We start from the raw sequence: 26705 nt of genomic DNA, 5'->3' as shown, positions 1-26705 counted from the left end.
CTAGACATTGTACAATTAAGTATGAGAACAACACCTAATGCGGCCACACAGCTATCCCCGTTTGAAATGCTGTATGGCAGACCTTACACCATTCCTGATTTCTCTTGTAGTAAGTCTACGCCTGATGATGATGAAGGAGTAGTGGGACAATTGATCAAGACTCTGTCGTCTAAAAAATGTGTAGACACGAATACTGTTCCCTCTCTCTCTCTCTTTCCACAGGACCCTAAAGTGAAACCAGGAGACTGGGTGTTCATCAAATTCATAAAGCGGAAATCTTGGGCGGAACCTCGTTGGCAGGGGCCACACCAGGTTGTTCTAGCCACCCCTACTGCAGTGAAGGTGCGCGTCAATCTCTTGGACACACATCTCGCATTGTAAGGTACGGGACATTCCAGCTGCAGAGTCAACCGCTGTGGAGAGGAAATCTGACTACAAAGGGGTCTAGAGGTATAGAATCTAGTCGTCTCAACGTCAGTGTTTTTACAGAGCCTCCACGGTTTAGTGACGATGCCTGGGGGTCACGGGCCTTTGATGTGGAGGTTGGTCCTCGGAGGGGTTTTTGCCCTCACCTTACTGAGACTGTTGCTACAAGGACTGAACAATGACTTTTTTGTGAGAGACAAAAGGAAGCCAATACAGAAGATGGAAAAGATGGGTTTTGTCTGAAGATCTGCATACCTACAACATAACACATGTGTATCATTTGAATTTGTGGTATCGCTATGCTCAAATGTTAGCTGATTTGAATAATGTGTCTGACTGTTATGTATGTTCTATGATGCCAATATCTGCTTCTCATCCCCGTTTAACAGTCGCCAAAATCCGGACGAACGGACGTCTATCGAACAAGATGTTTTTAGCGTTTATAAAACATCCCACATAACCGTTCATGACAATGGCACTTACTCTATCAGTGAATCCTGTGCGGTGACATACCCTTTGAAGTACATAGTCTAACGTAACATTGACCCCTTATGCCACTGTTAGACCTAGAACAATATTCCCGCTGTGTTTCTTCAGAAATGGTTCAGTGCCTGTGGGGAGTTTGCCTCTCTATAGGTGTCGTCAGACAGCGGTTCCTATGGAAATGTGCGTGATGCAAGGTCAAAAGAAAAGTAGAAGTTTTGATGAAGGTGGTGATATCTGTCCATGGCCCAACCCTAGAAATAAGACCAGGTGCAGGTGTTGGAGTGACTATGTTTTGCCTAGTCCTGATGGTACGACCCCATTAGACGGTATCTATTGGATGTGTGGCCACAAAGTCTACCTAAATCTTCCATCCAAGTGGGTAGGAATTTGTGCTCCGGTGCGTCTGACTGACCACACTTACATTATAACTCAGACTACCCACCACCGTCGTAACTGCAGATTTGTAGTAGATGTGAAACCACATGATCCTATTTGGGGAAAGGATGTCCCTGATGAACATAAGTTGTGGTCTGCTAGTCATAAAATGGTTAAGTCTGTTCCCCTGGGTAGGGGTTGGGAAGTTACTGTTAAGAATGGAAACACAAGAATACAGAATTGGATTGTTTGTAAATTCATCTATTAAGGTAGATGAGAAACAAAATGTTGAAATATCTGCTATCGCTTAATGTTGATACAAAATAGATTGGTGCTTGACCTAATGGCAGCTGCAGAAGGAGGTGTTTGTGCAATGCTGAATGATACATGCTGTACATACATTCCGGATGAGGCGAACAGTCATGATGTTACTGAAGCTTTGCACCAAATGAAAAATGTACAACAAGCAATGATTACTGATACGGTTAACCAAGGATGGAATCCTCTTTCATGGTTTAGGTCCGGTACTTGGCTGCAGATCATTTTAAAAATATGCGCTCCTATACTTGCTGTATTAATCTTATTCTGTGTATTCACAACATGTGTATTACCTTGTTTTTGCCAGCTTATAACCAAGACTGTAACTGCTAAAATGAATGTTTTGCTTTTGCAAGAAGAGGCATATAAGCTCCTCGCTGAGGACAACAGTGACGTGTAATGATTAATTGACATGATCAGCAATGAAGTTGTTACAGAAAACCTGTATTGGAGATGTTACAATGGAACAGATGATTGTGAAAGTTACCAATAATAAACAGGAGGGAAATGTAGAGGAATTATTATTATCATTGTATAAAACACTTGTGTAAGTAGATATATAAATCACCTCTGTAAGCAAAAATATTATGCTGAGTTTCAAGGACACAGAATTCGAGTTGGGACGCATAGGAAGAGGCCCCCGCCTCTGTGTACATCTGTGCGTGGGTTTTTGAGGAAATCAAGCTGAAGGAGATAGATGTATGGCATCCTGTTTTTCTGTGTGCATCTGTACAATAAAAAGATAGCTTTTGGGCTGCAGGTTCAGAGACTGATGGTGAGGGGTTTCAAACCTTTCACTAGCACTCTCTCCTCGTGGCGCCAAGAGTCTGTGAGCAAACCAATACTACGTGTTGTGGTTCTTGTGTCTAATATGTCGAGGTAAATTCCATGACAGTAATAGTTTCCATTGTCATGACTGTCATGACGTATAAACGCCGACCAATCCAAAAGAGTGGTCTGAATCTTAAGGTCATGACAGACAATGAGGCCAGGGTCATGTAAACAAGCCCTATGCAACAATTTTAGAAAAAATGACCTTAATTATGCAGGTTGAGTGTCGTTCTGGTGGTTCTACAACACTTTTTGGGTCGTTTGGTGGGTGCTTTGTCTCTCCCTAGTGCTTCTCCACGGAAAAAACGAATATGCAACTTTCTGGTCACGGTCCGAACAAATTCGGATGTAACTCAGCGGAAGTATCCAATCTCGGCTCTAAAATGTAGTTTTCAGATTGTAGTTTCTAAGAAGACTGCAAAACGGACTCCGACTTGGCTTTGTTGCTGTTGAAATTGTATGTAGCCTACCCTTGGGTGAACTTTGTTTTTGTATTGTGAGCCCTGTATGTCTTTAGCTTGGTTTCTTGATGGCTAGCTCGCTAGCTAGTGGGGGTTTAGCGTAGCAGTCACTTGCTACCGAAGCTGCAGGGGGAGCTATGTCGTGAAAAAATGCAAGCCCAAATCAGGCGAAAACCCAGAAACAGCAAAGGAACCAGACCTGCATAGGGCTTCTATAAAAGACTGATCGGGTTTTACTGAACTGTCCTAGAAACATCAGAACTTGTGGATTCTGTTGCTTTTCCAGACTGTATTGAACTTCACTGTCATGAGAGTGACAATCACTGACTTGTCCAAAAGACTGATCTCATGCTGCTTTGCCTTGCCATTAAGCACTGTTAAGTTCATACATGTCATGTCAGATCTAGCTTCATGAAACTGTTGCAGAACTGTCCGATTGTTAAAAGCACAATTAACTCAGTTATAGGGCAGACTGGTGTTTTATTTTCAATGAAAAAGATTAATATTTGTTTGAATGCAGTTTCTAATATACCCAGAAAGCTATGTACCAAATCGTATTGCAGCATTTCAGAGTTGCAGTAAAATTGGGGCCCAGCATTAAGAGACATGCGAGAATGTCTTTTCAGATTTGAGTCCAGCTTTAAATGTATTTCTCACATAACAACTTACAAGGACATGACAAATGTAATTAACAAAGACAGGATACTCCCAAAAAGACCTTGTTGGATTTACTTAACACAGTTCTGTCAACTATGTCCACAAGTTATGATTTTGAGTGTAATTGTATGTGCTGCTTTTGTTAATGTTTATCAGGATCCGATTTATTAACTATGAGCTCAGCTCATTGAGCTGCTTGTATGCCGTCTCTCACAATACACATCCACATAAAAGATAAAAGCATGGAGTACGATACACGTGGCTTTATTGTGAATTTTATTTTATTTATTATTACACTCACCACCACTATGGACATCAGTATGCGTATGTGTGGCTATCTGTGGTACAGTGGCTATAAAACATATTCACCACTTTTTAGCTATCCCCCCTTTTATTGCTTTTATAAATGGAATCTTGGTCAATTTAATTTGGTCTTTTTTTACAATAATACACAAAAAAAAACCCTCTTTAAAGCTACATATAGTGTAATTTCATGGGTAAATTCCTCGGGGAAATTCTCCCATCTAGTGGTGAGATGGTATATTGCAACAGACTCAACACTCCTTACATTCCTTAAAGAAGGATTTGAACATTTGTGTACCCGTCCCCTCACTTATACTTTTCAATAATATTTTCTCTGAGTTGTTTAGAGTGTTCTTTTGTCTTCATCATGGAATTGTAGCCAGCCATACTGATTGACCAGTGACTGGACCTTCCAGACACAGGTGTCTCTATATTACTACACAATGTATATTCACTACACTCGGGCTTTCTCCATTCCACTAATTGTGAGACTATTAGCACACCACTGTTGATTTAGGTCTGTCACTTTAAACAGACTATTAGCACACCACTGTTGATTTAGGTCTGTCACTTTAAACAGACTATTAGCACACCACTTTCACTTTAAAGGGGGGAGCGGGGGAATTTGTGCAAATTATATTACAGTTTTTTTCTGATTGCTTAAGCACATTTTTTGTAACTATGGCTTTTTTTGCAAAACTCTACACACAAATGGCAAAACCTCTCACCCAATCAGCAAAACATTGTAGTTCTCTTGCAAAAGCTAACACACCTTGCTTAACTCTTCACACCTTCGTAAAAATTGTGTTTTCGTATCTAACAGTAAACATAAGCCATCACAATAGTAAGCACACAATGTGCCAACAACACACTGATGGTATGAATAAAAAACACATCTGGCTTTTGCTTTCTCTGTGCACAAGGTAGACTATGTCAGTTTGAGGTCATACTTTTGTCATAGTTCTGTAAACATACAGGGATCCAAACTTCAAGTATTACTGTAGTGTTTATTTACACACATCAAAACAAACACAAGTGTGTTTTTCCAAGTCAAAACACAAAATAGCATTTCACTGAGACAAAACAAATCAGTCTACATCGGGTCGTCTCTCTCAAAATTCTGTCTACATCACATGCAATGTCCTAGTCCAAGGCACCTGGAAAAATATATTCTGGAATGATGTATCCAGGCCTGACATGACAATATCCCCACATGTACAGTAGACTGTTTTTTTGTCTGTAAAAGGGCTATTTCTTTCTCTTCTCACTCTTCCTGCTCACTCCATTGTACCCATTGTACATTACCTGTGGCTTATTTATAGTGCTTAGGCTGATTGCAAAGTGAACTAATTATCTAAAACAGTTTTCACATGAGAAAGTGTGCCAGAGAGTTGGCAAAATAGTGTAAATAATAGCCATTGTGCCTACAGTTGTGCAAAGTGTGTGCAAAGCAGTTTTTGTGCTTTTAGTTTTGCGAACTCAGTAAGTGGTTTTGCCATTTGTGTGTAGAGTTTTGCAAAAAAAGCCATAGTTACAAAAAATGTGTTTAAGCATTCAGAAAAAACTGTAACTGTAACTGTAACATGTCACTATAACCACATTACCCCATATAATACCATATTCCCATACCAAATCTGCAAAACCACACACTAATTCCCAGCCTTTGACTCCTCTATGTGCTAAATTGCTTTCAATTTCTGTAGTTGACAAGGGCTCACCTGTTGTGTAGGACTGAGTTTTTAGTTTACAGTTATAGTTGTGCAAATCTGGGCTGACATTTTACTCCTTGAGTGTTAAAGTTTCACTAACTGTGGGATACTTTTGATTTTAGTCTTTAAGCAATTGTAAAAAAAAACTGTAACTGTAAAGTTTCGCTACAGCCGTTATGTTTTGGCCTCCTCAAGTGTTGAGTGTGTGTGTGTGTGTGTGTGTGAGAGAGTGAGAGAGAGAGAGAGACAGAGAGTGTGTGTGTGTGTGTGTGTGTAGTGTGTGTGTGTAGTGTGTGTGTGTACTGAACAAACCTTGTCCTGTCCAAGTGCGAATGCGTGTGTGTGTGTGTGTGTGTGTGTGTGTACTGAACAGACCTTCTCCCCCAAAATAGCCTGTGGTTTAACTGAAGGCCCCTGCAGCTAAAGGACAGAGCAGAGCTACACCAGCAGCAGTTTGGTCAGAATACCTTGTGGTTTTATAGTTTAACTGAAGCTTCCTGGAGCAACAGTCTTCACAATGCATCCAGACACACACAAACACCCCCCCACACACATACACAAACACCCTCACACACACAGACACACAAACACAAACACAATAAAACATAAAACATAAAACATGTTCGATTTGTATGTCTATTTCCATCATCAGTTTCTTTGTTCTGAGTGGAAAATAAAACTCCAAGCCCAATTGCCCCGCTCTTAGCTCTCTCTGATTGGCTCAGATCATTTGATAATTCTTACCTCACGTCAGTGGTAGTTATTAGACTGAAGGTCATGTTGGTGGTTATTAGCCATGAAGATGAACATGGGCTGGAGAGAACAGCGACCAGTTCACACTCCTCCCCACATCCCCTTCTGACACCGAAACTGTGAAGAGAACGGAAGACACAAAACACAGACACAGAGCAACAAGAGACATATGACAGATAGTTAGTGTGTAACCAGTCAGACATCAGAGAGAGAGAGAGAGAGAGAGAGAGAGAGAGAGAGATGCACTGAGAGCAAGGTGCAGAGTGCTGTGTTGGGTAGACTAGCGGTCAAGAAGCTGTTCAAAAAGAAGGTGTGAGAGACGAATGGCTAGTGGATAGACACACTTCAGAACAAGAAGAAGAAGAGAGAGAGAGAAACATTGTTAGATATAGAGAAAGGGAGAGAGTGAAAGTGAGAGAGATAAAAAATAGGGGACGGTAAAACGAGTGGAGGGAGTGGTACAGAAACCTACTTCAAAATAAGGACAACAAAGAGACTGATGAGGTCAGTGAGAGAGAGTGAGTCAGTGGTAATCGTCTAAGGCAGTGAATTGTTTAGTAAAGAGAGGAAATACACAACAGAGATGGTAGTGGCCACCTCTCAGGGTGACTGAACCAATCAGGCGTCACGTTTCATCAAGAAGGACTCTCCTCAGCTCAGACAGGAGGACTGGGGGACACAGGTGCCATCATCACCAGGCGATCTGGACATCGAGCTGATAGGACGATAAAATACCATTCTGTGGCAAAGCAAAGGTGAGCTGGCTGGAGAGAGTTGAAAGAGAAGCCAGAGATTGTTTTGAAAGCAGACAGATCTGTAACATTTCTTTTGATGAGCTTTAAAAATGATAATAATAATAATTGTTTCAGAGACTATATTTGATTCATGATGTATGTGACGATTGTTGGTCAGATCTAGAGGGTGAGACTGCTATGGATTAAATCAGTGAGGAAGAAGATATATTTGAAATGAAAACCTCCAGCAAGTTCACACTCCTCTCCCTTACTGGTAAGAGCTATAATATTATCATGCCATTGTTGGTAGACAGAGAGTATGGTGGTGTGTGCCTATTTTTGTGTGTGTGTGTGTGTGTGTGTGTGTGTGGTACCTTTACATATAATCATTTAGCAGACACTGTTTTCCCAAGTGACTTACATACAGTATGTCAACTATATTACAAGGTATTACATTTTCAATTAAACTTAGGGTTAAGTGCCTTGCTCATAACCTGACTCCGCCAGATGGATGCTTCGCATTTGCTCTGCATGTCCATCTGGGAACTTTCCTTTGGAGAACTTTTGGGAAGGGGCGAAAATACTGGTTAGCTGATTGGATAAACCATCTGTCTATCAGTCTGTCTATAAGTTTTCTTCTAATGCCTTCGTTTAACATACAATTAAGTTAGGTAACATGACTAACGTTAACATTTTTAAACTTACCATTTGTATGCGACATGAAACTCATCAACGACAATCCCCACCAAGTTTTCACGGTAGGCTCTACACTTCTGAAGAAAGTATATTCCTCCATTATGAACTGGAATCGGCCGTGGAGAATGTCTGTGTCGTTCCTTCCTCCCAGCTGCATGGCTGAGACTCATAGCTTCACAGCTTCCCCAGGATTAATTTCTAATTCGAATAAAACTTGCATGCTACCTACTATCATCTCATCTGGATGCCGTCATATTGTTAGTTACGTCACACCTAAACCCGCCTCAAAACCAACGCTGATTGGCCGTTCGTTTGGTGAACTGCTCCAAATTTTCTCTATTGGAAAGATGCCATACTGATCTGTGAGTGGAAAACTGAAGCATGCGAGATCAGGATGGTCTCACGAGGCTACCTTGCTCAAGGGCACAACGGGAATTAACGGCCTTCTCAAGGGAACAACGGGAATTAACGGCCTTGCTCGAGGGCACAACGGGAATTAACGGCACAATGGGAATTAACGGCCTTCTCAAGGGCACAACGGGAATTAACGACCTTCTCAAGGGCACAACGGGAATTAACAGCCTTTTCAAGGGCACAACGGGAATTAACGACCTTCTCAAGGGCACAACGGGAATTAACGGCCTTGCTCAAGGGCACAACGGGAATTAACGACCTTCTCAAGGGCACAACGGGAATTAACGGCCTTGCTCAAGGGCACAACAGGAATTGAATCCTCAACTTTCAGGCGACTACATGCTAGCACAGCTCCTTAACCACTACACTAATACCGCCTTTAGTAGCTGGCTAATGCAAAATGAAATATGGACCTGGTCTTTACCAGGCTCATGGAAATAGTGTGATGTTACTTACAACATCACTGTAAACTCTCTCTCTCTCTCTCTCTCTCTCTCTCTCTCTCTCTCTCTCTCTCTCTCTCTCTTCATCTCCCCATCTATCTCTCTGTCTGTCTGTCAGTGTTGAGCTGTGTGAGCTGTAAGGAGATCACAGTGAGAGGACATGAGGTAGGAAATGCTGTCATCAACTGTCCATATCAGAAGGGTTATGAGTCCTACCCAAAATACCTAACGAAAGGAGAGTTTAAAGACCGTGTTGAAATCATCCGGTCTCATGACCAGAGAAAATGGACTGACAGAGGGAGAGTGTCTCTGCAGGACAACAAGGACAACAAGTTCACTGTGACCATCCATAACCTGACCCTAGAGGATGCTGGGATATATTGGTGTGGAGTTGACACATGGGGAAGAGATACGTACACCTCAGTGAAGCTCACAGTAGGTAAGTCAAAAAAGTTAACATGTAACATTTAGATAACCCTTAGAAGTATTCAGTTATTATAATGGAAGCCAACAAGCTACTCTGTGGTATGATTTGTGTTGTATTAGTTGCTCCTTGGTGTTTTATGATATAGTAAAACAGCTATGCAGCTTGCACTAAATTGTGTCTGGTTTGATCGCCTGGATCAGGAGCAAAAAATGAGTGAGGAGTGAATACATAGTTGTTTTCTCAACATCCTCACCCGAAGGATCCTTGTCCTCTTAAAGCAATGATCTGGACTTAAATCAAGAGTCCATAGAACTATTATTATATGGACTCTTGACTATTTTTAAACCACTGAGAAGCGCAAAATAGACTTAAAGTGATGGTTTGGAGTGAAACACACCCCCAGAAGCTTAATGCCCTATGGCTTCTGCTCTCTGCTGCTAGCTACCTCTGCATCAAAGTTACTTCTGTGATTTGGGAAAAGCCTGTAAAAGTCCTGGCAGAAAGCGAGTACGTAAAATATTTTTATTTCCAAAGTTTTTAATATTTTTGTTATTGATGTTTACAACTTAACTAATAATTGTTGCAAACTGGTACTACAAACAAAATATTTGTGCATTCCTGGAAATGGGCGTGACTACATCCTGATGCATCAGTTTATGCAGACCTCATGGGGGCCGTTATTGTCATGGTCATTATCATTTTTCTGCATGGGTATCAATCAGAGTGTTGTTTAATGATATACTCCTTTCCCCATTCACGAGCAAACAAGTACAAATTATGCACTGCTTTGTGCTGTCATACACTGCTCTTTTCCTGTTGAAATACTCTACTTCCATTTTTTCAGCCTTCTTGAGGATGGTTTATATTGCTATATTTAATCAATGTATCATATCATAAAGACATTGTTTATTACACATTGTTGAAGACAACTGGATTTGAATATGTTTTTTTTTCCAAAACATCTGGGGAGCCGTATGAATCCTACTGGCGGGCCTGATGTTTGACACCCCTGATTGTGTGAATAAAAAAAACAAACTTTTTCATGAACTCATCCATGAATAGACCCAACAGGTTGATCATTGCTTTAATGCCCCACTGCTCTCCTGCCACCGTGTTGCTTGTGTGTATATAGGGCTCACTGCTGATGATGAAGAGATGAAGATGAAGATGAAGATGAAGGTTGCATTTATTTGTGCCTGTGTGTGTGAGAGAGAGAGAAAGAGAGAGAGAGAGAGTGTGTGTGTGTGTGTGTGTGTGTGTGTGACAATAAGGAACTTCACATAACATTTTATCTCTCTCTTTCTGGCTCTTAGTTAGACAGGCCAACAAACCGACAGCTGCCATTCCCACAGTCACTGCAGAGGTCACCACGGTTACTCTCTCCAACACTGTACCTGGTAAGCTCATACAGCTACTTTAATAATCAGTTGTCATTATTATTTTTTTAACAAGATGTTACACAAAAATGTGATTAATTTGATTCAAGGATATAACCGGTAATATCAAGTATGTAGGGTTTATTTGATAGGGAAAATGTTTAATATTCGTATGCAGATACCATTAATCTTTAGAGATCAATTCTGAGGTGGCACTAGACTAAGCCAGACACACTGTGGGAATATAGAGAGCTGCAGCACTGTGGTCCTTTCACTTCTCTTTCTCCTCATCCTAGAGTTCTGTGTCTATTTTTAATCTCCCATTTCAAATGTCTCTTCCTGTGTCAGTGTCCACCCATAACACAACAACTGCACCGCTGACCAACATCACAGAGTCTGAGAGGACAGAGTCTGATCCCACATCAGCTGCATCAGGCGGTGAGGACATGTATAATACATTTATCTTTTTTATTTCTTACACACACAGACTCTCTCTCTCTCTCTCTCTCTCTCTCTCTCTCTCTCTTCAACACACACACACACACACACACACGCACACACACACACTTTCATGCAGAAGTTATAATGACACCTTGTGGTCATGGCATGAACTTGCTTTCAAGTGCACGCTTACTATTCAACTATACAAACCACAGCCACAATGCCTATTTCTCGTCAGAAGCCAAAATGACCATACTGTAATTTCAACCTACCCAAAAACCTTTACTAATTTCCTTACACAGAAACACATGTAAACACATACAGCCACACATGTATACAAACACTTAAATAAATACACACACACGCATATACAAACTCCCCTAATCCCCCTCCAATTTAGAAACTACCAAATGTGAGATTATCTCCTCTCAGTCACTCAGTGAAGCCTCACCTGGTCACTATACAGACCACAACCACAATACTCTCATTCTCAACCTACCACCCCACAAACTGTTGCTGTATGTTGGTTGCTGAACACACACATATGCAAACAAACACACACACACACACACACACACACACACACACACACACACACACACACACACACACACACACACACACACACACACACACACACACACACACACACACACACAAACACACACAGGCAATGCAAATATCCTGCATAATAATAATTGTATTAAAAGTTGTTCTTGTTTGTGCATATCCTATTGACCTCTGATCTGGTAGAATCGTGTTGTTGATCAGCTGTGCTGTCCCACAGGCCATCTAGCTAATCTCTCTGGGGGTCTTGTTGTTGCCGTGGTGATATTTGCTCTACTGGTAGTGACTTTTAGGCTGATGAAGAGAAGAGCTGAGAAAAAAAGAGGTATACACACACACACACACACACACACACACACACACACACACACACCAAGATGAAGTTTTAAATGTGATTATCTCAAAGAATATGCAGAACATTTATAAAGACAATGAAGATTAAATAAAGAACATGATCTGGCTACATTTTACTCCATATTTAGCATTACCCACACCTCTTTCTGGAAACATCAGACCAGTGAGTAAAACCCTTTTTTAAATGTGACCACTTTTACATCTGCATGTTTGTGGTGTGTCATCAGACTTATTGATTTTAATTTAATTTCTTTGTCCACTAGGACTCGTGTGTGTACTCAGAAATACAGCCTACATCTCCGCATGCCACTGATGGACCCGACCAGAGTGACCAACGGAGCAGTCCAGCTCTGACATCCATCTACGCCCTGGTAACACCTCCAGCTCCTGTTCCTGCTCAACACCATAAAGCAGCCAATCATCTTCCTCAACACCATAAAGCAGCCAATCAGCTCCCTCAACCCACCACTGCCAGTGATGACATCTACTCCCTAGCAACAAATCTGACGCAGGCTCTGCACTCGGGTGTGACTTCAGTAACCAATCAGCATGAGCCTGGCCCTGCCACTGCAGCCACTGGTGGTGATGTCATCAACTCCATAGCAATCAATCTGATGCCATCTCTGCCTACAAGAACATCTGTATCGTCAACAACCAATCATCAGTCTGACCCTGCCATCTACTGCAACCTCACCTCAGCCAATGAGAATCCAGATGGTTCTGAATACGCAACGGTTGTCTTCAGGGATGAGCCAATTGGCTCTGATTCTGCCTCTGTCAGTTTCTCCAAAAGTGGCGCCTCCCCCCTGTAGAGAGCAGCTAGAGCTGTTTTAATAGGGGGCGATCTTAGCCAATAGCAAGTGGGGAAAAACATTAAAACACCTCCTGGTGGCCCCAGCTGTGGCGCAATTGGCTGGGGCACATGCACCGTACGCCGGCGACCCGGGTTCAATTCCAGCCCCTGGTCCTTTCCGGATCCCACCTCTGCTCTCTCTCCCATTCGCTTCCTGTCTCTCTCCACTGTCCTATCATTAAAGGCATAAAAAGGTATCATGTGAGGACCAACACAGACTCGTGTGAATGACTGTTACGAAACAGTGTAACATGCACTTCCATTAAGGACTGTAATAGTTTCCATTGTCATGACTGTCATGACGTATAAACGCCGACCAATCCAAAAGAGTGGTCTGAATCTTAAGGTCATGACAGACAATGAGGCCAGGGTCATGTAAAGAAGCCTTATGCAACAATTTTAGAAAAAATGACCTTAATTATGCAGGTTGAGTGTCGTTCTGGTGGTTCTACAACACTTTTTGGGTCGTTTGGTGGGTGCTTCGTCTCTCCCTAGTGCTTCTCCGCGGAAAAACCGAATATGCAACTTTCTGGTCACGGTCCGAACAAATTCGGATGTAACTCAGCGGAAGTATCCAATCGCGGCTCTAAAATGTAGTTTTCAGATTGTAGTTTCTAAGAAGACTGCAAAACGGACTCCGACTTGGCTTTGTTGCTGTTGAAATTGTATGTAGCCTACCCTTGGGTGAACTTCGTTTTTGTATTGTGAGCCCTGTATGTCTTTAGCTTGGTTTCTTGATGGCTAGCTCGCTAGCTAGTGGGGGTTTAGCGTAGCAGTCACTTGCTACCGAAGCTGCAGGGGGAGCTATGTCGTGAAAAAATGCGAGCCCAAATCAGGCGAAAACCCAGAAACAGCAAAGGAACCAGACCTGCATAGGGCTTCTATAAAAGACTGATCGGGTTTCACTGAACTGTCCTAGAAACATCAGAACTTGTGGATTCTGTTGCCTTTCCAGACTGTATTGAACTTCACTGTCATGAGAGTGACAATCACTGACTTGTCCAAAACACTGATCTCATGCTGCTTTGCCTTGCCATTAAGCACTGTTAAGTTCATACATGTCATGTCAGATCTAGCTTCATGAAACTGTTGCAGAACTGTCCGATTGTTAAAAGCACAATTAACTCAGTTATAGGGCAGACTGGTGTTTTATTTTCAATGAAAAAGATTAATATTTGTTTGAATGCAGTTTCTAATATACCCAGAAAGCCATGTACCAAATAGTATTGCAGCATTTCAGAGTTGCAGTAAAATTGGGGCCCAGCCATTAAGAGACATGCGAGAATGTCTTTCCAGATTTGAGTCCAGCTTTAAATGTATTTCTCACATAACAACTTACAAGGACATGACAAATGTAATTAACAAAGACAGGATACTCCCAAAAAGACCTTGTTGGATTTACTTAACACAGTTCTGTCAACAATGTCCACAAGTTATGATTTTGAGTGTAATTGTATGTGCTGCTTTTGTTAATGTTTATCAGGATCCGATTTATTAACTATGAGCTCAGCTCATTGAGCTGCTTGTATGCCGTCTCTCACAATACACATCCACATAAAAGATAAAAGCATGGAGTACGATACACGTGGCTTTATTGTGAATTTTATTTTATTTTTTATTACACTCACCACCACTAGGAAGGACATCAGTATGTGTATGTGTGGCTATCTGTGGTACAGTGGCTATAAAACATATTCACCACTTTTTAGCTATCCCCCCTTTAATTGCTTTTATAAATGGAATCTTGGTCAATTTAATTTGGTCTTTTTTTACAATAATACACAAAAAGCTCTTTAAAGCTACATTTAGTGTAATTTCATGGGTAAATTCCTGGGGGAAATTCTCCCATCTAGCGGTGAGATGGTATATTGCAACAGACTCCACACTCCTTACATTCCTTAAAGAAGGATTTGAACATTTGTGTACCCGTCCCCTCACTTATACTTTCCAATAATATTTTCTCTGAGTTGTTTAGAGTGTTCTTTTGTCTTCATCATGGAATTGTAGCCAGCCATACTGATTGATCAGTGACTGGACCTACCAGACACAGGTGTCTCTATATTACTATAGACCGTTTCAAGATAGTTCCATTCTCAGCATCATAGTTGGCCCCACAAGACTTCCTTTTTAACATTCCATATGTTATCTTAATGCAGAGGAAGTAGATTGGGGCCCAAATAGAACGTTCAAGCATTGTTTTTGTTTTTATTGTTGAAAGGGTCTATACAATACATTCACTTCACTCAGGCTTTCTCCATTCCTCTAATTGTGAGACTATTATCACACCACTGTTGATTTAGGTCTGTCACTTTAAAGGGGGGTGGGGGGCAATTTGTGCAACTTATATTAACATTACTTTGAGAAAAGGGGAATTTCTACATCATCGTTCTTTAAAATGTCTCTTTCTGCTACCGTGTGAGAACAAGTAGAGAATAAAAAAAACAAGATGTGTCTGTTTACGGCAGCAATCACTATAGAGCACGAGATGAGACACATTAGCTTTCAACCCGTTTGTGCTATAAATAAACAGCGGTAGGAAACTGGTCACACTACCGAGCTTCATGATTGCGACAGTAACACATGTGATGTCAGCAACATCGCATCTCAGTACCGAGTGAGGGAGAGAGAGAGAGAGAGAAAGAGAGAGAGAGAGAGAGATAGGAAGAGATAGAGGAGGATATAGCAGTCAGGCTCCCAGAGCAAGTGAATCATAAGTGTTTCGACCCAGAATACATAACTACGACTATAGAAATAATCCAGTCAGGCCAAGACTCATCCAGAGGTAAGTGTTTTTCAACATAGCTGGAGTGAATTGAAGGTGTCATGGATTGATGTGTAAGCACTTTGAGATGGCAAAAAAGTTGTGGTGGTTGTTGATAACTTTACAACTTTACTCCTGATCTACTCGTTGCTTCAAACTACTGGTTACGCATGCAGTGGTATACAGCCTTCAGTGTTGTAGAAAACTAGTCTATGTTTTTTTCTCAATCCATACATATCATGTATGTGACAATAAAGAGACAGAAAGGATATTGTGTCTTACACTAGTGAGCTAACTTGCTAAAAAGGTTTGGAACTTGGATGGAAAACACCAACAGCAGTATATCTGTCACAGCTGAAAGCTACAGTTAGCATCACAAATCTACATAATTATCAGGCATTGCAGGTAGTTGGATGGACGGGTGTGTTTATCTCCTGTTTACTTAAAGGTACAGTCCTTGATCCTAGTTAACAATCCAGCCAATAGCTCCTTCAGTGCACCTGAAGCAATACTAGCTGGAAGAGAAAGGTTTGTTTACCATTTACAGTGCCAAGATCAATAAGTAATTAGCCTGCTGCTGACTTATAATCAGTAAATAAAAATATTAAAACTGTCAATAACATATTTTTGTTTAATTAATTTAGTCACAATAGTGACAACACCTAGCCAGAATTAGTCTGTATAGCAGGGCTATTCAACTTGTGCATCTTTGTGGGCCATCAGAGCAGACGATGTAACATGATGGTGCATTCATTTCATGTGTGCCCATGCAAAGTTCAAGGATATCTTAGTTTTATTGATCATACTATGGGCTACGCATGGCAGCCAGATTTGACGGTAGCTTGCGGGCCGCAGAAAAATCTAAACGGGCTGGATCTGCCACGCGGGCCACAAGTTGAATAGGGCTGCTGTATCGTGTGAAGCTGTGACCTAAACTGTGAAACAGCCTCTCTCTATGAAAAAAAGGTAGCTGCGGCCTGCAGTTGAGCAGGGTGGGAGGGATGTATAGACCCTTTCAACAAGGTAAACAAAAACAATGCTTGAACGTTCTATTTGGGTCCCAATCTACTTCCTCTGCATTAAGATAACATATGGAATGTTAAAAAGGAAGTCTTGTGGGGCCAACTATGATGCTGATAATGGAACTCTCTTGAAAGGGTCCATATTGTTTTGAGGAACTCAAAGTCCAAGTAATGACCTCAACCCATTTTCCACCCTTTGGTGCATTTTCCACAGACAGGCAGCATTGAGAAATACCCCACATGAGGTCAACAATGACCTTGGTCAACAAGGACAAGATCAGGGGCCCCATGCAATAGACCACTGAAGTTTGGTTTGCTCTCAAGATTCTCAAGGAGTTAGGAAATGTGATACATAGGAAGTAGTACTGTTTATTACACGGCTCTTCATAATGCTGCAGAATGCTCCATTCATTTGAATGGGCCTTCCCAACGTTCAGTGGTCTGATATTTCTCAATAACAGACCGTTGCTAAGTATAACAGACCGTTGTCAAGGAAAATGGGCTTTGAGCTATTTCGGACAATAGCAAACAAGACAACTCATGAAAGGAAACAGCTGTTATTGATCAGGTTCTGCCCAGACATACTGGCGTCCACTCGTTCATCTGTGCGGGCATGCCAGGCATCGTCTGTTATGATGACACAATATCTTCCAATCCAAGCTAATTGAATATTGGATATTAATCAAACATGCCATGCTTAATCCCTATAAGGGCTTGATGAACTGATCAGGTGTTCAAGGTCACGGTGCCAAAAGATAAAGGTTGCATAAGGTCATGCTACTCAAACACTGCTCATTTATCTACAATATGGCTACAAGGTATGAGTTGTATACAGTATGTATATATATACATATATACAATATATGTTGTCAGTCATTGTATATTTGCGCTGACATATTAGAACTAGGATCAGGCTCAGTGTAATATGATCTATCACTATGAATATGCAATATCAGACAACACTATATATTGTATCAGTTATCTTATCTACTGGATCAAGTCGCCATTTTGGCTACCAATGACCAATGTACAGGATCAAGTCACTGTTTTGGCTACCAATGACCAATGTACAGTTAAAAATATATATTTTGTCATTTTGTGAAAATAGTGGCAACGCCTAGTCAGAAATAGTCAGTAGTGTGATGTGCAACCTACAGTACACTTTGAAACAGCCTCTCTTTATTAAAACTCAAAGGTAGCTGTGTTGGCTGAGCAGAGTGGGAGGGACGTATATCGTTTTGAGGAACTCCAAGTAATGACCTCACCCTTCGGTGCTGCGCTTTGCATTCTGTCCTCACATTTTCCACTGACAGGCACCACTGAGAAATGCCACTTATGGTGTCATGGCGAGTGGACCCACGAGAGTTGACCCAGGACAGAACATTTAGCTCAAGGCTAAATCCGGCTGACTCCGATCAGTTAAGGTGTTCCAATTGAGCCATTATTCCGTTTTTAATCAGATCAAAAGTGTCCATAGTGTTTGCGCAATACATTCCAAGCAATTTGATTTTTGGATCTTAATCAAACATGCCACGTGTGTAGAACCTTGTGTAGGGCTTGATGAACTGATAAGGTGCTTGAGGTCACAGGGTCAACAGTCAAAATTGCATAGGGTCGTGCATGACATGTCGCTCAAACACACTTTGTTGCTCATCGATCTACTATATTCAAATATATTCACCAATGTTTACTCATCAAAATGCTACTTGACTAGGTGTTCAGTCATACGCTCAGAGGTCCAAGTCACGTTCTGCCATGAAATATACTTTGCATTGAGTTTGTTTTTGTTAGTATTGTTTGTGTTGTTGTTGTTGTTGTTGTTTTTAGTCTTGTCAGGCTAGGTTGTGTTTATATTTGTATTGTGTTGATATATGGAAAGATTAGGATTACACTTGCAAATTGCTGATAGTAATGGAATATCACTACCAATATGCTGTATAACTATCAATATGCTGAATCACTATCAATATGCTATATAGCTATCAACATGCTGAATCACTATAAATATGCTATATAGCTATCAATAATCTGAATCACTATAAATATGCTGAATCACTATCAATATGCTGCATCACTATCATTATGCTGAATCACTATCAATATGTTATATCAGTTAAAACTAAACTATGTAGCTTATTAACATGCTGTTTCATATTGCTGTTAATATGCTGTTCGTTTTTTCTCATTTCAAGTCCTCTTCACAGTTTCCCCCTTGACTGCCATCCAGAGAGATGAAGTGCACTAAACACAAGTTCAAGTGTGGTGATGGGCAATGTATCCCCAAGGCATGGCTTTGTGACAAAGAACCTGACTGTGATGACAAAAGCGATGAAAGCTTAGAACGCTGTGGTAAATTTGCCTGTTGGTCCATCTATCTATCTATCTATATATCTATCTCCATCCATCCAACTATCTACTGTATCTATATCTATCTATTTGTATACTGTATGTGTGTAGGTACAGTGTAACATCAACAGAGAAATATTTTTTGTAACAGTGCACCTTTCCATATTACCTTTAAAGCAACACCAAATAGTTTTGTACCTTAAAATAATGTGTCCAAAATCGTTTCAGTGGAACGGCACTTCTGCATTCGCTTCGCGGCCCTCTATCGGCTATAACCGCACTATGTAAGTTTGCCAGATCGGGTAGCATATCTGTAGTTCGATGGAATGAGACATAAGAAACTACAAATTTGACTTGCATCTGATGTCGCAATACATCATACTTTCATAAACTCATGCAACATGTTCTACCTTGTCTGTGGACATCCTTATTCGCAGAGCTGGTGATAAACAAATAGCGTGTGTGCAACAGATGAAAAGTTCTTTGGTGTTGCTTTATCATAACAGTCGTAACATACAGTATAATACCATAGTTTTAGCAGTTTTGTAATAATTCAACATGTCTATTGTAAACTCTATGCAATGATACTAATTCAAAAATAACTTCCTTCATTACAAATACTTACAGTGTTACATATATTGACTTTGTTTTATTTCTTCTGCGGATTGCATTGGTGATTAATTGGTATGCAGCCCAACCACCACCAGCATATTTTGCAAGCACGGCAACAAGCAGAGTGACAGCAGGAAGTGAAACAGTTCATCAACCAGTGTCAGGGAAGCCATGGTTGCTAGGTAAACAAACATGTCTGTCGCTGCCTAATGTGAGTTACTGCCCGATGTGAGTTGCACATGCTCAGACGTGTTTGTTGGTTCCCAAAACAGATTTTTTGAACTCATAGACCGGCAGTATTTCTACATAAAAAGAAATAAATTTGGGATTGGACAGTGAGAATGTAATCTGTGTTTGTAGATAACTCCCCTGCCCTGGTCGGCTCAGTGAGTCTGGCTGCCGTGGTGTGTGCTGTGATACTCCTCTTCCTCTACAAATGGAAACAGAAGAAGAACCTTAGTAAGCATATAGTACACATATACATACTTATTACAGTTTTTCTCAGTCGCTTTGGCGCTTTTCTCAGATCAGAATGAAAATTCTCGTAACTATTAGTTCAACCTCCACAATATTTAGTCATTTGTGCACATCATAGTAGCAATTTCTTCTTCCTCTGAACAAATTGCAAATGCTTTTGGACATGTATCAGTTGCTTTTATACAATTCTTTGCTGTTTTATAACATTATCATTAGCTTATGTCATGTCAGTCAAAATGAACTATACTTATGGATGCTGAATAGTTGTTCCCAATAAAACTAATAGTTTTCATTTCATTGCTTGAGTCATTAAATCCAAAATTGTTGAACTAGTTATCAAATTCTGTCACAATGCTGTAGAATTGCAAAGAGCATATACAGTAAAAATGTGAAATGTACATATTTAGTGTCTTGTACTCACTTACTCCCCTAACTACAGCAATGTGTAACTTTACTGTAGTTTTCAAATGGCCGTACAAGTAGTGTATAGTGCTGTCTTGAGCATGTTCAGGTATGTCACCGAGTTCTGACCTTTTTTGCATTGGAAAACCACTGAGGGCCAGATGCACTAACGCTTTTGCACCCACTTCAGGCGTATTTGTTTCGCAATGTGCGTGTAAAATCATTGCGAGGTATGTACAAACAGGCCGCAATGATGTAAAAGCGCAAACTGCCTGTCGCGGGAGCTGAAAGTGGCAGATTGCGATTGTCATGTCATGCATATGCATTCATGGGAGGATCCAGGGGAAAGTGGGAGTTTAGCGTAAAAAGATGGGAGGGGAAGAGTAAAGAGCGCCTAGATATGTATTCCGCGGTATGTACTAAGACTGCTCCTGAAAGCGCACGTCTATTCTGCGCCTAAATACTTCCGCCTTGTAAAAGCAGGTGTTAATCCACATTGCAGTTCAATGCGTCAATAAGAGAACCACTTTCGTTGGCCTTTCGCATGTCTTACTTTCACTTTCACGTCATACACTTAAACTTTCTTACTTGCTAGATTTGACCAATCTTCCATAGCCTACGTGCACAAGTAGTTTAAGTAGAACTACTGATCTTCATTATCTCCCTGCTTGTTGACATCTTATCATGTATGGTATTATTTCATGATCGCTAAACGTTTGATTCTTTTTAATGTTGTCATCAGTTAACTTCATTCAACTGCGCTTGTAGGCGCTGCCATTCAGTTTGTGAATTGCGTTTATGGGCGGAGAAGGGCAGAGAAAGGCGCAGTTTACATAAATACGATGGAAACTTGGGTCTGACAGCGCTCGCAATCTGCGGTGTGTCCATGGCGCTGATAACGCTACGTTCGCAAATGTACGTACATCTGGCCCTGAGAGTCATAATGAAGACGTGACAATGCCATTTGACGATGTTGTTCATAAACGATGGTGTCTCATTTTGATGACACTGGCAGTTTTCATTGACATGAATACTTGCTTTTGAGGAATGGAATATCCATTTTAAATAAGTGACCTACTTTTGCAGGTTATCCACTAGGTTTTGCAGTTTGCACTAATTGTTTTGAGAACTGCACTAACTGCTGTGCAAATGTTAATAGTGATGTGAGAAAAGCACAAAAGTGACTGAGAAAAACTGTAACCTAAGTAAGCATAATAAACAAAGTATCTCTTTTGGTTTGGGCTGACCACTTATAATATGTATTTAATATCAATTGCAACATTATTTACAGTTTAATTTGTTTTGATTTTTGTGTTTTTTTTTTTCAATGACAGATGCCTCACCACTTAAACACATCTCTCAGCCACCTACTATTGGAGTGGTGAGTGAATTGCACTTTGTGAACTGTTCTAAATCACATTTATGAAACATAATGAATTCTGAATCATATACTATAAAAACATGTAAAATTGCATCACAGTAAGATAGTATTTCAAAACATGTTATGTATGAAAATAAATGTCAGTGTTCTACTGACATCTAGTGGCTCCCCTTAACCTGTGTGGTCACCAAAATGTTTATTTTTAAAAATAGAATTTTCTAAATCCCCCCACAAACACACACACACACACACACACACACACATTTGTGTTCTGCTACACATGTACGCATGCACAAAAATACGTTCAACATACAACTGAAGATAAAGACACTATATCGTGAGAACATCTACACGTGGCAGGTCAATATTGGGCTTGTGGCAAGTCATGTCAACAAGTACACACACACATCCTACACTTCCAATTTTGTGCAGTTTTGACCATGTCAGGTCAGAGATACCTGTGATTACAACATCTCATTTTTGCTTTTTCATTTTTAACTAGGTGGCGCTATACATGAAATGAGTGGTTAGACCAACATACAAAAAAGACCAACATACAAAAAAAAGTCGCTACAATTCTCGAGATATTCACAGAAAACTGTGTCCGCCCTACCCTCCTTTCGGGGGGTCCAGTCCGGCGGGGAGTAGATGGATCAAAATGAAAAACAGTGGTTCCATGCTATCCTTGTGGGGCTACATGCCCACCAAGTTTCGTGCACCCCGGTCTTTCAAGGGAATCCTTGACGGAAAATTACTCATGCGAAAAAAACAACAACAATAACAAACAAAAAACGGATGAAAAAAAACTTTGCTGCGTGGTGGTCATAATAAAGATACTATCTCGTGAGAACATCTGCACGTGAGAGGTCAACATTGGACTTGTGGCAAGTCATGTTAACAAATACACACAGACACACACACACACACACACACACACATATAAACACACATCCTGTTCTGATAATGAAGAAAGACACTCGCTCATACACACACACACACACACACACACACACACACACATATTCACAACTTTAACTTACCGTAAGGTGCTGCTGACAGTGTGACGTGAAACTGTCAATAGTTTTTATTATAGTGGATGGAATCCACTATCTTGAAATCTCCTGGCTTCTTCCTATTATTATTATGACCGTCGCGCAGCGAAGCGCGGGACACTGAAAGACCGGGGTACACGAAACTTGGTGGGCATGTAGCCCCACATGGATAGCATGGAACCATCGTTTTTCGTTTTGATCTGTAGCCCCCCCGCTGGACTGGACCCCGAAAGGAGGGTAGGGCAGACACAGTTTTCTGTGAATATCTCGAGAACCGTAGGGTTTAGGAGGACCATATTTTTTTTGTATGTTGATCTTAAGGGGCCATGTCAACCCATTCCATAACCACTCATTTCATGTGTAGCGCCACCTAGTTAAAAACAAAAAAGTAAAAATGAGGTGTTGTAATCGCAGGTATCTGTGACCTAACATAGTCAAAACTGCACGAAATTGGAAGTGTAGGATCTCTGAATGCTGAACACCCTCTGAATGCACGCCAAGTTTCGTGGAATTCCGTTCATGGGGGGGCCATACAATAAATTAATTTATGTTACTGTACTCCAACTGGCCTGTAGGTGGCCGGCATGTAGCCCCACATGGATAGCATGGAGCCATCGTTTTTCGTTTTGATCTGTAGCCCCCCCGCTGGACTGGACCCCCCGAAAGGAGGGTAGGGCAGACACAGTTTTCTGTGAATATCTCGAGAACCGTAGGGCCTAGGAGGACCACCTTTTTTTTGTATGTTGGTCTTAAGGTGCCATGTCAACCCATTCCATTACCACTTTTTTTTAAGTACATTTAAATACTACTGGGCTGTTGTGACAAGTACATTTCCCAGCTGTGGGATCAATAAAGTCTTATCTTATCTTATCCTTATCTTATCTTATCTTATCTTATCTTAGGGGTCATGTTAACCCATTCCATATGCACACATGTGCATAAACAGATACACACACACACATACATTCACAGTAATCATACGTATGACACATACTCACACAGTAGACATATGTACGCATGCATGCACATGCACACACACACACACAAACACACACACACACACCCACCCACCCACACACACATAAACATGTACACACACACATGCACACAATTCAAGAATTTCTCAGAATTATGAACAGGCAAGATGGGGGTGGGGTTGTATAAAATGCATTTTACATGTGAAATCTGAACTAATCATGTTTGGTACTTGTTGTCTAGCAGATACCAGTGAGAATTGAGTGTGCATAATGCAATTCATTGAGACAGTTAGAATCATATATGCCTTTCAGCGTGACCTATTTTTGTGGAAAAAATATGCTGGACTGGGACGGCGGTCATATTTTGTACCACTCTGCGGTACATCTAGTTATAACCTTTACATCAAAGTTATAACAGAAATACACCAAATGTTGAAAAAAAAATTCACGTGTGATGAAGTATTGGGTCTGTTATTCACCTATTCTGATTCTGAAGGAGAATATCTGCCTTTTGGAGAATATGATCGATCGTCTATTGACTGATAGTCACGGAGCGTCTGTGAATGGAGGTGCGTCTTTTTCGACAGTGTTCACTAAGCATACCATGCTTATTTCGACCCTCTGCCCAACATAGCTGGAGGTGCCAGTGACAATAGTGGTGATAGTGTCCGTAATGGACGTGGTATAGACAGCAGGGGTTGTAAAAATAGGGCTCTGAAGAACTTCAAAGTCACCCGTGATATGGAACTGATTTGACCAGGCTACTTTATTGTATAGCAGCATAGGGTTTGTGATTATAGTAATAGTTTACTATTGTTGGTTTACATGTGACTGTGTTCCTGTTCATTTGTTATGTCGGTGAAATCACAAAAAAAGAAAGTAAAACTGCTCAAATATGTTCAACATCTAGTATTTACTGAAATGTGCATAATTCACGGTGGTTGCCATCCAGTGACGTCATACTATGCAAATTAGATGAGTAAATTTACCCCCTTCATAAACTTCTGGTCATACTCAATGATTTTCACATTTACATTAGGACTTTATCTCTGACCACTTGCAAGCCATGGCCTTTTGAAATTTTGATGTAAAAATCCAATTTATATTTTTTAAACCCTGGCGGCTAAAGGGTTAAAAATGTCAAAAAGCTCATTTTCCCCCCATAGACTTGTATGGCTGTGATGTCATAATGGCCTAAAACCAGCTGCACTCGTTAAGCTCCCAGAGAAGTTCCCGGGCTAATCAGAACACTGGCACAGGTGTCACCTGTGAATCCAACTGTCTCCGCTTCTAATGCATACAATCTGGCGCTCCCTAAAACTACACATCCTGTTTAAGTGTTTCCCTTGTGTCAAAATAAAAATCACAGCCATATCTCATTCTTTGCACATTATATCTCAAGAACGGCTTGACCCATATGCTTCAAATTTGGTACAAGTGTTTGTATGGACTCAAAGATGAAGTGAGTTGATGTTGGAGGTCAAAGGTCAAGTCCATAAATACTCTGAGCACGATATCTCAAAAATGCCTTGACATACATGCCTGAAATTTGGTATGAGTGTTTGTATGGACTCAAAGATAAAGTGAATTGATGTTGGAGGTCAAATGTCAAGGTGAAAAAAACCTTGAGTGTTAAATCTCAAGAACGCCTTGACACACAAGGTTTTTTGGTATGGGGGTTTGTATGAACTCAAAGATTAAGTGATTCAATGTTTTTTTCCAGGAATCTCCCCACCAACATTAAGCCAGCAGCTTTCCATCCACTATTGTAATTCCTCTGGCATTACATTTCTAGTTACCAGTTTGCTACTTGCAATCAGATAACTATGCTGTTTATGTGTCAATGATAATGATTGCTGTACTATAATTAATGTTCTCTGAATGTTACCTTAAAGTTTACTGTTATTTTCAGTCAGTCACTTTGGATAAAGGTGTCAGCTAAATAACCTAACCATGTAATGTATATCCATGTCTCTATTGTTTCAGGACTTAAATGATTATGTATGCGACTCAACTGGATGTGGTGAACAGACGTCGTCCGAATATGAAACAATGGACCCAATTGTCAACCCCAGTGATGCAGTTTATGAGAGCATCCAGTATCCCATTTACCAGCAGTTGGCAGTCCAAACGGACCAATCAATTGCAGTCTATCAATGCATTCATGCCCACATTAGCCAATCGCATGCAGCCAGTCTCTAAGTTAGATCTGGTTGCTTTAACTTCCGCTCTTACTTAACTCATACCTAGATTCAAACATTCACTGACAATTATTTTAACAAACATACCACACATACGACATACCATATTAAACACACACACACACATGCACACACACACACAAACACACAGACACAGACACACACACACACAGCTCACTGTAGCTGAAATGAGGTCAAGGTTTTAAAGGAAGCCTACACATCAGGCACTGAGAATCATTTTAAAAATAAAACATTTTATATGACATTAACGTTTATGAGTAATGAGTGGTTTTGATGGGGAAAGGTCATCTTAATTTTTTTTCCCAACTTAATTTGGATTAACAAACAAACTAAATATGGATACATTTGATACACACATGTTCCGGTTCTGACGAGAGTGGCAGCATGTCAAGACAAGTTTAGATTTCTTTTTCTTGTATTTTTTCTTTACTTTTAGTATTTTGCTGGCCATTAAATTAAAAATTTCAGAAATCTTTTCTGTCGCTAGATTTATGCCTTCTCTATCCTCTTGAAATTTTGTGAACAAAAATGTGTATATAAGGTTTTCAATTTCGGTACTATTAAGTTCAGTCTCATATTGAAGCACACTGTCAGTTCCCCATCGAAATTGAGTTGGCAGGGGATAAAGTTTAGTTTCATGTTTTTGGGATGTTTCTTGTTTGACTCTCGTTTTTAAACTCAGAGTGATGTGGCTGTGGTCTGAGAGTGGAATTTGAGGCACAACCATAAAATAATTAATGTAGCTTGGATCAATATCTGTTATTGCATAGTCTACAACACTACTACCAAGATGTGAGCAGTAGGTGTACCTACCCAGAGAGTCACCTTT

At 40.6% G+C, this 26705-nt stretch overlaps 2 protein-coding genes across 4 annotated transcripts; both read left to right on the top strand.

Moving 5' to 3' along the window:
* Window positions 1–6572: 6572 nt before the first annotated feature.
* Window positions 6573–12737, top strand: LOC125298453 (CMRF35-like molecule 1). Of its 2 annotated transcripts, XM_048249201.1 has the most exons (9): window positions 6573–7074; window positions 7232–7327; window positions 8725–9045; window positions 10347–10430; window positions 10758–10847; window positions 11638–11742; window positions 11900–11934; window positions 12035–12175; window positions 12206–12737. In XM_048249201.1, exons 2-9 carry the CDS (start codon window positions 7288–7290, stop codon window positions 12581–12583), a joined length of 1194 nt encoding a protein of 397 aa, XP_048105158.1. In that variant the 5' UTR covers window positions 6573–7074; window positions 7232–7287; the 3' UTR covers window positions 12584–12737. The 2 variants fall into 2 exon arrangements, with proteins under 2 accessions (XP_048105158.1, XP_048105157.1); XM_048249200.1 differs by having other exon boundaries at window positions 12035–12737.
* A 2494-nt stretch (window positions 12738–15231) lies between these two features.
* LOC125298467 (low-density lipoprotein receptor class A domain-containing protein 3-like) lies at window positions 15232–26124 on the top strand. Of its 2 annotated transcripts, none has more exons than XM_048249220.1 (6): window positions 15232–15406; window positions 18600–18756; window positions 19446–19547; window positions 19726–19824; window positions 21579–21625; window positions 25641–26124. In XM_048249220.1, exons 2-6 carry the CDS (start codon window positions 18639–18641, stop codon window positions 25854–25856), a joined length of 582 nt encoding a protein of 193 aa, XP_048105177.1. In that variant the 5' UTR covers window positions 15232–15406; window positions 18600–18638; the 3' UTR covers window positions 25857–26124. The 2 variants fall into 2 exon arrangements, with proteins under 2 accessions (XP_048105177.1, XP_048105176.1); XM_048249219.1 differs by having other exon boundaries at window positions 18600–18768.
* The last annotated feature ends 581 nt before the right edge of the window (window positions 26125–26705 follow it).

The sequence above is a fragment of the Alosa alosa genome, chromosome 7 (assembly GCF_017589495.1).
Source record: "Alosa alosa isolate M-15738 ecotype Scorff River chromosome 7, AALO_Geno_1.1, whole genome shotgun sequence".
Taxonomy (NCBI): Eukaryota; Metazoa; Chordata; class Actinopteri; order Clupeiformes; family Clupeidae; genus Alosa; species Alosa alosa.
Note: the sequence above shows the minus strand (reverse complement) of the source record. Positions and strands in the feature narration are given on the sequence as shown.

Excerpts from the sequence above, each read along its gene's own strand:
- LOC125298467 (XM_048249219.1), top strand. The coding sequence starts at position 18,639 with ATGAAGTGCACTAAACACAAGTTCAAGTGTGGTGATGGGCAATGTATC. Across the intron at positions 18,769-19,445 it reads ACGCTGTGGTAAATTTGCCT|CCCAACCACCACCAGCATAT; the intron begins GTTGGTCCATCT and ends ATTGGTATGCAG. Across the intron at positions 21,626-25,640 it reads AGCCACCTACTATTGGAGTG|GACTTAAATGATTATGTATG; the intron begins GTGAGTGAATTG and ends CTATTGTTTCAG.
- LOC125298453 (XM_048249200.1), top strand. The coding sequence starts at position 7,288 with ATGAAAACCTCCAGCAAGTTCACACTCCTCTCCCTTACTG. Across the intron at positions 10,431-10,757 it reads TCTCTCCAACACTGTACCTG|TGTCCACCCATAACACAACA; the intron begins GTAAGCTCATAC and ends TTCCTGTGTCAG. Across the intron at positions 11,935-12,034 it reads TTTCTGGAAACATCAGACCA|GACTCGTGTGTGTACTCAGA; the intron begins GTGAGTAAAACC and ends TTTGTCCACTAG.